Source organism: Erpetoichthys calabaricus, chromosome 15 (genome assembly GCF_900747795.2).
Source record: "Erpetoichthys calabaricus chromosome 15, fErpCal1.3, whole genome shotgun sequence".
Taxonomy (NCBI): domain Eukaryota; kingdom Metazoa; phylum Chordata; class Cladistia; order Polypteriformes; family Polypteridae; genus Erpetoichthys; species Erpetoichthys calabaricus.
In genome coordinates, this window is record NC_041408.2 from 23,778,494 (window position 1) to 23,791,681 (window position 13,188).

The 13,188-nt window shown below is 39.8% G+C and overlaps 1 protein-coding gene across 2 annotated transcripts in view; it reads right to left on the reverse strand.

The window, feature by feature from the left end:
- The window catches only part of cfap36 (cilia and flagella associated protein 36), a 124,682-nt gene that overhangs the window by 57,717 nt on the left and 53,777 nt on the right, over positions 1-13,188 (reverse strand). For both annotated transcript variants that reach the window (XM_051919695.1, XM_028820587.2), the window contains exons 4-5: positions 12,598-12,712; positions 11,017-11,104 (exon numbers count right to left, since the gene is read on the reverse strand). In XM_051919695.1, coding sequence (XP_051775655.1) covers positions 11,017-11,104; positions 12,598-12,712 — 203 coding nt within the window. The remainder of the gene's footprint in view (positions 1-11,016; positions 11,105-12,597; positions 12,713-13,188) is intronic.

Here is a 13,188-nt window from a genome sequence, read left to right on the forward strand (position 1 = left end):
CCATATAGTAAGACAGGAAGCACCAGGACTCTAAAGACTTGGACCTTCATTATTTTGCATAGATATCGGGAGCACCACACACCCCTTTCCAGCGACCTCATGACCCTCCATGCTCTTCCAATCCGTCTACTGACTTCACAGGAAGAGTCACCAGAGACATGAATGTCATTGCCAAGGTAAGTAAACCTTTCAACAAGGTCAACACTCTCTCCGCAAACAGACACAATGCTGATGGCTGTGCCCAAGTGGTCATTAAAGGCCTGGATCTTTGGTTTTTATCCAGGACACTCACAAGTCCAGACACTCTGACTTCTCGCTCAGTCTCTCGAGCGCCCCTATCAGAGCCTCCATTGACTCTGCAAAGATCACAGCATCATCAGCAAAGTCAAGATCCGTGAATTTTTCTTTACCAACAAAGTTGCTCCATAGCTGCTGCATCCCATGACCTTGCCCAACACCCAGTCCACACAAGCACTGAACAGAATAGGAGCAAGAACACACCCCTGATGAACCCCAGAATCAACTGGGAAAACACAGAGGTCCTGCATCCACTCTACACAGCACTCACAGTACCAGTGTACAGGCCAGCCATGATATCCACCAACCTCGGAGGGATCCCACGAACCCTCAGAATGTCCCACAGGGCAGCTCGATCAAATGAGTCGAACACTTTGCGAAAATTGACAAAGGCTGCAAAGAAACACTGCCGATATTCGTGTTTGCGCTCCATGAGAACCCTCAGTGCCAGGATGTGGTCGATGGTAGACTTCTTAGGCATAAAACCAGACTGTTCCGGTCGCTGGTAGGTGAGCAAGTGATCACGGATCCTATTGAGGATGACCCTAGCAAGGACCTTACCCAGCACAGAGAGCAGTGTTATCCCCCTGTAGTTGATGCAATCCAGGCGATCACCCTTCCCTTTCCAGATAGGGACGACAAGTCCCGTTTTCCAGTCAGTTGGGATGATGCCAGTCTCCCAAATGGAAGCAAAGATTGCTTGCAATGCCAGGAGGACAGCCTTACCACCAAGCCTGGAGAAGTTCACCCCGGATACCACAGATCCCTGCAGCCTTTCTCCCCCCCAGCTGGTTCACAACCTGTGCAATCTCAGTGAGATTGGGTGGTTCACAGCTAATTGGAGGATCAGCCTCAAGAACTGTGGACCCAGAGATATCCAACGTCCTAGCTGAAGGATCAGCTTTGAACAACTGCTCAAAGTAGCCAGCCCAGCGGGTCACAACTGCAGTGTCATCTGTAAGGACCGTTCCATCAGCTTCCCTGACTGCAACTCTCCGAGGAACAGATTCAGATGTGCGTAATGCTTCGATTCCTCTGTAAGCAGGACGTGGGTCGCTAGACCACAGATGGTGTGTCACTTGCTCACAGATTCCTCTAACAAACGTCTCTTTATCTGCCCCAAGAGCCCTTGCAGCCATCCCTCTCAGTTCCCGGTACAGACCAGAGTTGCCATTGAGCCGTGCGCTGTGACTCCTCTCGATGATATCCAGGGTGCCCTGCAAGATGAAACACCTCCTTCTGGGAACACCAGCAACACCAACACAACCCTCAGCAACCTTCAGGGTCTTGTCACGGAAGGTCTCCCACATCACATTAGGATCAGCAGTCGTACCCAAATCTGAACGTTCCTCACACAAACTGCGTGCAAACTCATTAGAAACAGCCTGGTCTTGGAGTCTGGCCAAGTCCAGGCTCATTTTCCTAGCTCCAGGCTCATTTTCCTAGCAGGTGGTAACCTACTGGACCTAAGCTGGATCCTAAGAGTAGCAACAACAAGTCTATGGTCAGAATTCACAAACTGGGCACTTCTGTAGACCCTGCAATTTTGCAAGAGCCTCCAGCGTCTGCCCACAAGGATGTGATTGATCTCCTTCACCGCACCACCAGTATTGGAGTACCAAGTCCAACAATGCGGTTCAGGATCCAGCGATTCGCAGCCCCTGACCTTTTGCAAAGTCAAGGAACATGGAGCCACTTTCACCACAGTCACCAGACCGATGGGGACCGAGACAATCCTCGTAGCCAGCCCTGTCAGTGCCAGTGGCTGCACTAAAGTCGCCCATGACCAGAGGAGTGTCACCCCGTGGGCACCCATCAAACACCGAGCGAAGCTGCAAATAAAATGTCTCCCTCGCTGAGACATCACTCACCGCGGTCGGAGCATACACTGAGACAACAGACAAGGCACCCAGAGAGTGCCGTAATTTGAGTCCCATAATACGCTCGTTGAAAGCAGTGACATCGGACACCATTAGAAGAAGCCAATCCGCTACAGCAACAGCTACTCCCTGTGTATGACAGCCATCAGACCGACCAGACCAATAAAAGGTGTATCCACCTACAGAGATCTGGCCAGTCCCCGGTTTGCGCACCTCAGAGAGTGCCGCCACTGAAATGCAGAGTTTACGCAGCTCCTCCGACCGCAGAGGAAGATGATCATCTTGCCGGAGAGACAAGACGTTCCATGTGCCCACCCGTATGGGCCGCCTCAAATTGGGACCAGAGTGCTGCCGTGCAGCGGGTGACACCTCAGCACCACACCAGTTCCAATCCCCAACAGAACGGACCCTTTTGGCTCTCCAATGGTTTCGACTCTTCCTGGGATGGGAAACCCGAGGGCTTTCCCCCATTCCCTTCATGATGCGAGCAGCCTTCCTATGGGTGGCTGCAGCAGAGTTACTCCCGCGCAGAGCAAAAAGGAGTCCTTTCTGTAGTCTCGGAGCTTTGTGAAGTGTTTTTTACGGTGGCCGGAGTACTAATCCTGCCACCAACCCCCATGATTTCCCTGCAAGTTGGAGGACCGCTCAGCATTATGCCTTTATTTTATTTGCATTTGTTTGAATGACAATTCCCAGCTCTTTGTGTGTCTACAATAAGGTTTTCTCTAATGGCTTTAATTTGTGAGATTAAACAAATTTGAGCTCACATTCACAAGTGCAAAGAAACAGGAGTGCAGTGTACAGATAGCAACTTACTTTAGTTGTACCCAAAAACAAATTTTTTTTTTTTTTTTTTTTTTTTACAGTCACCAAATGCAAACTAATTAACACAGTTTTTTCATTGCCAATATTTGTCTGTTTTAAGGAACTTAATTGCAGTTTTGGGGCATAAAGGGTATGTTTCTTGACCATATAATGTGCCATTAGGGCAAATATTTATTCAGTTTATTCCAATATATTTGTCTGCATCCAACTGGAGAGACGCACATTAGCATGTACCGGCTCATGCAAATGTTAGCTTAAAGTCTTCTAAAGTATTATAATCAGAGGCTGTCTTGTTTATAAAAATTGCTGTTACTACTGAGCTCAATGAGCACTTGGAACCAGTCCTCTGTTGTGTGGCAGAAATTATGTAATACATGTAAGAACTGTTTAAGATTCAACATGATATAATCTAGAGATTAAAAAAAATGAATATAACATTGCAAAATCTATAACTATGAATATGCACAACTATGTATGATTTTACACTGCTGAATGATTTAGCTCTGAAGGTCTACGGAATTTAGAATTTTTAGTTCCAGTGATTTTAAATACTGTATCTTTAAATTGTACTGGTTGAGGATCAGGAGCCCTTATTAATATATTTTAAATTAACTTAATATTTTAATAAAGTTAATTTTTATATTCAACTAGACTGAAAACTATAAGATCCCTCTCAACTATACAGATTTCCCAAGGTAAAAACTTAAAAAACCTAAGTAAAATTAATAAAGTTAATTTGTACTACTTGCCTGAGAAAGTATGCTACATAGCACAAATATGTGAAGAACATTTAAACAAAAATTTACAGTATGTGAATATTGTATTCAACAAAGTGAGTGAACAGAATAAAAAAAAAGTATCAACTTAAAAATAAACATAAGCTATATGAGAGCTTCATCCAATTTCCTGTAGATTAAAGATTATGATCATTTATTTACTGAAACCACTATTTCCAAAATGGGGTTTTGGAGGCTCTAGAGTCTATTCTGGTAGAATCAAACGCAAGCAGGATTCAGGCCTGGACAAAACAACTGTCCTTCACAGGGCCCTATAGACATTAAACCACACATGGTTGCCAGTTCCCTTTAGTAGGATTAGCGGTAGTACAGAGAATAGGGGAATTCTTATTTTACATCTATGTCACTTAACCTGCCTGTGCTCCAATTGAAAACAATGCATGTAAACATATGCACCATGTTCTGTTCTAGTAGGACACTATGGATATATGCATCAGCCAAATTATATACTACTAGACATTAAGCCCGTTACAATAACGGGCGCTAGAACAGTAGTGCATAAACATTAGTAGGAACAGTCTATATTAAATGGCAAGGGACCTTGACCTCATTCTGTTTCTCTGCATCACTGTATTGTGTGCCTTTAATTTTCTCTTGCAGTAATACTGGTTTGTATTTCCGTAAAATGCCTGTAATTTTCTCTGACAGTAATACTGGCTTTGATGTCAGTAATATGCGTTTAATTTTATGTCACAACAGTGGGCAATCAGCAGAGTCTCCCCAGCAACTGATGTAATGTGTGGCGTGCAGCTGATAATCGTGTCTGTGGCATCTCTCCAGCAAGTACTGTGCAGTTCCCCAGTAAGTATTTTAATCTGTGCTGGCGTGCAGCTGATTATTGTATGTGTGGTGTCTCCCCAGCAATGGATTTTATGTGCGTGGCCGCGACTACTCAATCAGCACTCTCCCCAGTAATGATGTCCTTTATTAAAGAGTGCCCTGCGCATGCGCACTTCACCAGAAGACACACACACATGGACGCACACAGGGGTTTTATTAAAGCAGATATATTCTATATCTATATATCTATCTATCTATATCTCTCTATATATATAATCTATTGTGGACTATGGCTGGCAGCTTATCCCAGCCAATACCCCCAAGCCGTCAGGTGGAGCCCTCCCTGCGACATAGAGATGCCCCGAATTCCAGTAGGGCATCATGGACTTTGGAGTTTCCCTTCACAGCCCTGCTGGATACCATGGGGGCCGCCAGGGGTCGCTGCAGGGAGGCCCAGGGACTGCTATTTACCCTATAACCCGGAAGTACACCTTAGTCACAGTGACAGAAGAACTGACGTACTTCCGGGATGAAAAAAAGGAGTATTCACCTTACCCGGAAGTGTTAAGAATCACATGGACTGAGGGATCAGAAGCACTTCCGGGTCAAGGACTTTAAAAGGACTATGGGAAACCCCAGCAGTTTGAGCCGAGTTGGGAGGAAGGGTGGCTGAGCTGCTGAAAGTGGAGGATTGTATTTGATTATTGATTTATTATTACAGTATTGTGGAGTGGGGGTGTTTTGTGCACATTTATTACAATAAATTTAAATATTTGGATTATTACCTGGTGTCTGACGTATTGTCTGAGGGTTCAACGGGGCGCTATAAAGCGCTTTATGTCACACTATATTATATATATATATATATATATATATATATATATATATATAATGCTAAGGTCACACAAATACTTACAAACTACTGGAGTTAGAAACCTGATCTTGGTCTTAATAGAAAGCTTATGACCTAATACTTTCTGGAAATTCAAGAAATGTGAGGTGGAGGCAAACTCAGACGGATGACCTGCAGTTGTATTCTTCTTAAGACAAAGTGATCAGAACAGTGACATAGCAGAAAGGAAAAGAGGAGCATTGACATCTGCTGAGCATCAAGCAAATCGCAAAAGTCAATTACATTGTAGCAGCACTACTTAATGGGACTTAAAATACCGGAAAGAAAGGCACTCATCAACTGGATTAAAAATACTATCACCCTTTGGATTACAGTATTTTTGGATTTATGTTCTTGTCCTGTGCTTGCATATACATGCAATTTTATCTAGGCTGAAAAACATCTCCATCTGTGGAGAGCTCCCAGTCATTACAATTCTTAAAATATAATCGGCATTCCACTTGAAGGAGTCTGTTCACAGGGGGTTTCATTCCATTCTTCATTATCATTTGCATCTGTGGAACTGGACTGATTGTGGACTGTGTTGTGAGTGTTTACTGTTTATTATTTTGTGCCTAGTGTTTTGACAAGTTTTGTTAGTTTCTGTGTTAGTTAAATAATTATTGCTGTCAGGATAATGTTGGTGGGACTTTGCAAGTGCAGTGTGTGTTTGTTTTTTTTTTTAATCTTAATATATTCCTTATCTGAGCAGTGATTTTTCGTGCCCCTATTAGTTAGTGTGCAAGCTAGGTCTAGGCATATTCCTGGGGTTCCTGTAATAAAAAAAACAAATCACCATTTAACACCAGTATGAATCAGAGTGTCCTGCAATTACTACGACATGAAGAACAACAATAAAAAGAAGAATAAGAGTGCCATCTTATGATGTGTCAAGCAGGGCTTTAGCCTGCTATGCTCTGGAAATTCAAAAAAAATTCATGATGTGGCCACCTGACTAGTGGGCAGTAAAGCTTACAATTAATTAATTAATTAATTAATTAATTAAAGTGTGGTCCCTGCATGCCCATTTACTGATAATCCCCCGGGACATGGTATACACAGGTTCAGAATTCATAATCAAGTGTTAAGTATTGTGTTTATTGAATATTGAATGTGATGAAAAACTTTGTAACAGGAAGAAGGAAAAAGAACATCAGTGGCATTTGGAGAGTGTTAAGCACATCACAGAAGGTGATTAAGATGAGTATTTGACATGAAGGCCCACTGGCATGTAAGACAAAATCCAGTATACAGAATTCACAAAAGAACAAAAGAGAAATACATGCCACCTTTATTTAAGGATCATGGATCCACAAGTTTCACTAGTAATAATAAAACATGTCTACCTCTACAAGGCTTTTCATTAATATTTTATTATTTGGGCAATAATAAAAATTCTGTACTGCTCTTATTAACACTAGCTCATAAAGGAAGATAGTCATTGATAATAAAGCACAAAGATAACAGAAATGTAAGGCAATTGAGGCTTGAATAGGTCAATGTGCAATTAGAGCTTTTACAGGCGTACAAAAATTTATTACCAACAACATGCAGATCTTACATTGTCAACATTCTGCAATATGGCTTATCACACAGCAGTACTGCATTATCTGTCACAGCAAAGATAAAAGAACAGATTCTATTGACTATCTCTTGTCTAGGAGTAAAGCAGTTCTTGGAGTGGAAGATTCTGGTTACTGAATCTCTTTTGTTTAAATATCTGTTAAGCTACTACAATGTTCATCTAACATTTGGTTTCTGATGGGATGTTTAATAAGAGAACTTGGGAGCAAGATGTACGAGGAGGTGTGTGTGTCAGATAGATAATGTATATTGTAGGTAGAGAGAAACAGATCTAAAGTGTCTTAGAGAGCAGGTGTAACTAAGTAAAGAAGAGAGTACAAATAGTGAAAAAAAAGCCAAATGTTTTTCTATTAGTGTGACTTTTGATCTCAGGCAGCAGGTGACAGACAGGATAGTTGCACTTATATTGTTAAAAAGCCCGTCTCTGTCACTTGGGCGAAAATGTTACTTTGGCTGTATTACATGTTGCCAGGATAATCCCCGACAACACACAAACACTTGCCTGTATTATTAACAAAGACAATTATAAACTAGTTGGCTAATTCCAACATTCTTAAATCCTGCGCCTGCCTGGCACCAAAAAGAGTAAATTACCTACTATACTGATGCATAATGTTACATATGACAGTTATTATCTTATATGTTGAGAAACTATCTTAAGTCACTGCGGACAATGGGTCTTTTAATTTCTGGTACATGCTTCCTCAGTTGGTTTGCCCAGTTGATTTCATAGAAGGGACGCTATTGGCAGATGGCTGAGAAGCTACCCAATCAAAGCACGTATTACGTATTAAATAAAACTCCTCAAATATATTGTGAGCACGGGGGCTGTTCGCACCCCTAGAGGATACGGCCGCTCCTCAAAAATCGCTGAAAGATTACCTTCACATTGCTCCCTTCCTTGCTGGACTTACATGTGGCTGCTTTGTCAAGCAATATGCTTCTCGCACGGTGCTTCGCATACTTAAAAAAGATCAAACAGGATGTATTAATTTTTGATTGTTTGCTTTTCTCTCTTGCTCTGACATTCTCTGCTCCTGACGGAGGGGGTGTGAGCAGGGGGGCTGTTCGCACCCCTAGACGATATGGACGCTCGTCTAAAAATGCTGAAAGATTATCTTCACATTGCTCCCTTCCGTGCAGCTGCTTTGTCAAGCGACATGCTTCCCGCACGGTGCTTCGCATACTTAAAAGCTCGAACGGCACGTATTGATTTTTGATTGTTTGTTTTTCTCTGTCTCTCTCACTCTCTCTGACATTCTCTGCTCCAGACGGAGGGGGTGTGAGCAGAGGGGCTGTTCGCGCACTGGCCTAGAGGATACGGACACTCCTCTAAAAAATGCTGAAAGACTAAATTCACATTGCTCCCTTCCTTGCAGCTGCTTTGTCCAGCAGTGCTTCGCATACTTAAAAGCCAAACAGCCCTATTGATTTTTGATTGTTTGCTTTTTTCTCTCTCTCTCTCTCTCTCTCTGACATTCTCTGCTCCTGACGCGCACTCCTTTGAAGAGGAAGATATGTTTGCATTCTTTTAATTGTGAGATGGAACTGTCATCTCTGTCTTGTCATGGAGCACAGTTTAAACTTTTGAAAAAGAGACAAATGTTTGTTTGCAGTGTTTGAATAAAGTTCCTGTCTCTCTACAAACTCCTGTGTTTCTGTGCAAATCTGTGACCCAAGCATGACAATATAAAAATAACCATATAAACATATGGTTTCTACTTCGCAGATTTTCTGGAACACAACCCCCTGCGATTGAGGAGGGATTACTGTATTGAATATTATACACTATTATTTCAGTATTTCTTCCATACTGAGGAGTGCATGCTAGGGTAACTGGCAACTGTAAATTGGCACAGTTTAGGTGCATCCTGTAGTGTGTCCTACAGTTAATTGGTGTAACTGACTATTTCCAGTGTTGGTCCTAATTTCCCAACACCATGAAATGAATAAGTGTGTTAGAAAGTGGATGCATTCTATATTTTTATAAAAACAAAAAATTAAACAGCAAGTTTTTAGACAGTATCAAATGATATACTGCATACCTAAATCTCATATATAGACTAAGCAAGCATATGCCCAAACTTTTCACTTATCAAGCTCAGTAGCCATGTGATACTTTTAACAAAAGCATTAATCTTTGTTTTATTTAGAACTAGGGGGCTTCGCCCCCTGCTCGCTTCGCTCGCCAACCCCCGTATTTGGTTTTCCAGATACACACTTTTAAGATTGTTTTTTCTTTGAATTGTTGCTATTTCATTAGTTTCACTTTTATTTCAGAACTTCTGTAAAAACAATATTTGTAATCTTGCGAGTCCCAATATGCTGAATCTTTTTAATGAGGTCAGGACAGGTTTCTCTGTTTGGAATTTCAGCATAGACAAAACGATCTACATCATCAGCAGTTAATAATTTTTATTTTTTTTTACAAAGTAACAAAGTAAGTAGAGTTCTGCATTGGACTCCTGTCTGTAAAGTCGTGCTATTTTCCTCTCACAGTTCCAAAAGTACATGGGTTTACCAAGATGATACCCCAGCTTTGGTCTACGTTTTTGTACAAGGGCTAGGCAGAACATTTTTGACTCCTGGGGTAAATTTAGGTTTTGAAATAAGCAGACAGATAAATATATATATATTAACAAAGTAACCAATAAATGCATGTGCGGTAATCTCTGCTTTTGAAATTCTCAAGATTCTTTATTTGTCACATGCATAGTTATACAGGACAACACGCAGTGAAATGCATCCTGATCCGCTTATCAAAAACTGTGCAAAGTTAGAAGAATATCAGTTAGATTAACAAAAAGTCATAGATCGAAAGATAACAGTATAGTAGAACATAATAAATAAGTAAAATTATGTGAATAAAGTAGAATTAAGTGTTAAGGTGCAATAGTGTAGTAATTATTGTGCAAAACCAAAGTTAGACTGGTGCATAGTTAAATGAGGCAGTTTGTTTGTTTGCGCTACTGCGATCTTTACTTTTTTATATTTTCTAATTTTCCTACTTTCATATCCTTTAACTTTCTCCACATGTGTATAGCGCCAACTTTTTTTTTTTTGAGCCTTTCTAATTTCCCTGGTTTCATAATCTCTAACCTGCTCTGCATGTGTTTAGCGCCAACGTTTGTAAACATCTCTATGAAGTTCTACTTTGTCATTTTACTCACTGTCATTTATTTAAGAGCCGGATTGGACATGCTTTTTTTCAATTCCTCTTGTTCCGGGCTGATAATTACTTTCCTTAGTTTCTGAATTTGCACCTCGATTATTCTTTTTTGCTCTTTTTTCTGTCCAACGCATTTGAGTCTCTTTTCTCAGTGCTTTTCTTTCTTCTTCGTTTAATCGTCGATGTTTCATTTCTACCTCTATTCATTTCATTTCTACCATATTGACCTTATACACTTTATATGCACTGAGCCCTGGAGCTGTGTGTGCTGCATGACTGCCTTTACACTACTGATTTTTTTTTCTTTGATATTGCTTGTAAGTAGGTTGTGTCTTGCAAGACTCTCGTTCTATGTTCCCGTGAGACGCACCGTGGCAGGTCTCTTTCGTCTCGCGGGTCTTTAAATTATCTTCCGAGAAAAATCATGTATTGTAGACTATCAGGACAGGGGACAGGATTTCTTTTTATAATAGAGAGACAATGGCATATACTGTATCATTATAAGGAGTGTTGGCAATCTAGTAAGATTAAAATATGGCATCACATTGAAAAATGCAGAGCATGCAATGTTGTGATAAAAAACATAAAATGTACAAACTACTAAGTGTTTATTGTAGCCCACACAATTTTCCAAGATTCTGCTGCTGAGCTGCTGAAAGAGTTAAACATTTTTAAAAATGTACCCCGATTACTTGAAACTGCGGAATTCAGTTTAACAAATACTGAACAACTTCCTTTCAGACAGGAGACTCAAATAAGAAATACAACAGAGAGAGTAAACTCTTGACTTACTTCAGCACTTCTTTCAGTATTCTTAGCTCTTGCTGCTCTAATTCAGACATCATGTCTAAACCATCTGTTAAACAGTCAGGTAGTGAACCTAGTATTACAAAGACAATTCAAAGGAAAATAGTAGAACTCATCATTTATATTACGGTTTAATAAAGTTTATCATTTCTAACTGTAAAAACAGGAAAGGAACATTAATGAATATCTTAACCCTTTACATTCTGCATAATTGCTTTTCTTTCAATCCACAGGTTGAACCTTCATATTATTATACAGGACATTTACATATACATAAGAGACTAGAAATTATAAATTATATTTATGTACATCCATTCATGTGTCTGATACAAGTATAAAACAAAAAACAAAAAAAAAAACTTTGTTCATCGCAGGACTAGTAATTCTGAAAAAGCACATAACTACAGTTTGACAAAATAATATCTCCAAAATTAGCTGTAATGGACTAATTACAAAAAGCCAAAAAAAAAACTTATTTTTGGAGATTTATCACTAGCAATTCAAAGTTCCTAAATATATATTTAATAGAGAGGCTAAGTATCTATTTATATTTCATGAATAAGTATGAATATATATGTTATGCACAGCAAGTCAAGAATTTTCAGGGATCAGTCAGTTTTGCTGCCTTAGTTCTTCAGGCTCAGATTCAATCCCCCAAGTCATACTTTGATTAAAGTCAGTGTGGAGTTTGAATGTTTGTGTACTGCAGGTTTCCTCCCACACTTCAATTATATGCAGGTTTGGATGATTTCTGCCAAAAACTGAATGTGGGAGAGCAAGTGTGATCAAAGGTTGAATTCTGCTTTGCACATGATGCTGCTACGGTAAGCTCAGACTTCCCATGAAAAACAGATAAATTGACACAGTTATCAGCAAAAGGTAATAATTTTGTTTTTTCTTAGTACAAACAAAACTAAATATCAATAAAACTCATATTTTATAATAAAGATCCATGATATTAAAACACCCACGAAATTTCAGCCCTTCCAATAAAGATTCTATTCACCAGTGCATGAATGCTGGTTTCATCTACACCATGATAATCTCCTCTCTTTAATTGCCACTACTTTATTTAAAACCATAAACGTAAAATCTAATTACGGCAGTTAATTAGATGGAACAAGTTTGAAGTGGATAAACCACAAAAATTGTTTGAACAGTTATAAACAGGCAGATATTAATAACTACCACCGCTCCCCCCCACCAACCTGTACTTAAATCTTAACATGACACGTTTAAGAAGAAGCTTTGTTTTATTTTTAGGTCACATGAATGAGGACAGGTAAACCAAGAAGTGCTTACTCCCTGAGGAGTTTGCATTATGCGTATTGTTGCTTCCTTTCAACAAAGTCAAAATAAACAGACCAAATATAATCTTCCACAATATAAAAAAATCTTTTCCTATTTCCTGCATTTTTAGCGGTTTGCTAACTGAAACAGTATTATTATCACAAGACATAATTAAAGCAAGTTTCAAATTGACTATTATGGCTTAAACTTGGATTCAAGCTTGAAAATTCAGAGTATCTGTTAACTGTCTATTGTTTCCAGTTCTGACATATTTACCATTTTGCTCTTGGATTACACGGAGTGCCTGTAGCTGAAGCTCTATGTTCTTCTGAATCATTAGGGACTTAAATATGTCAAAATCATCTGCCGCCATTACCGGTTGAATCATGTTCTATAAGAGAATTAAAAAAAACAAAAAAAAAAACAAATACATTATGTAGTAGTGGCAGCATGGTGGGGCAGTGGGTCATCACTGCTCTCTCATTCCCTCTGGAAATTGTATAATATTTTTGTGCCAGATTTACACTGTCCTCCTGTGTCATCTGTAGGTTCTCGGCTTTCTTACAACATCTTAAAGAAATGTGTGTGTTAGTTTAACTACAGTTTGCCCTGAAATTGATATCTGACCCATCCAGAGCTGGTTAATGGTTAACACCCAGGGTAGCCCCTCTGGTCCTATAACTGTATTAAATTACTTTGGTAAATTAATAGATAGATGTCATGGTGGTACAGTGTTTACAACTGCTCCGTAACAACTTGAAGAGATTTTAAATGTCTGTGTGGATATCGTACTTTTTCCCTGTGTCTTTGTAAGGAATTTGGTACTGTATACATATGTGGGTAGGTACTGAATATGCCCTTTAGTGA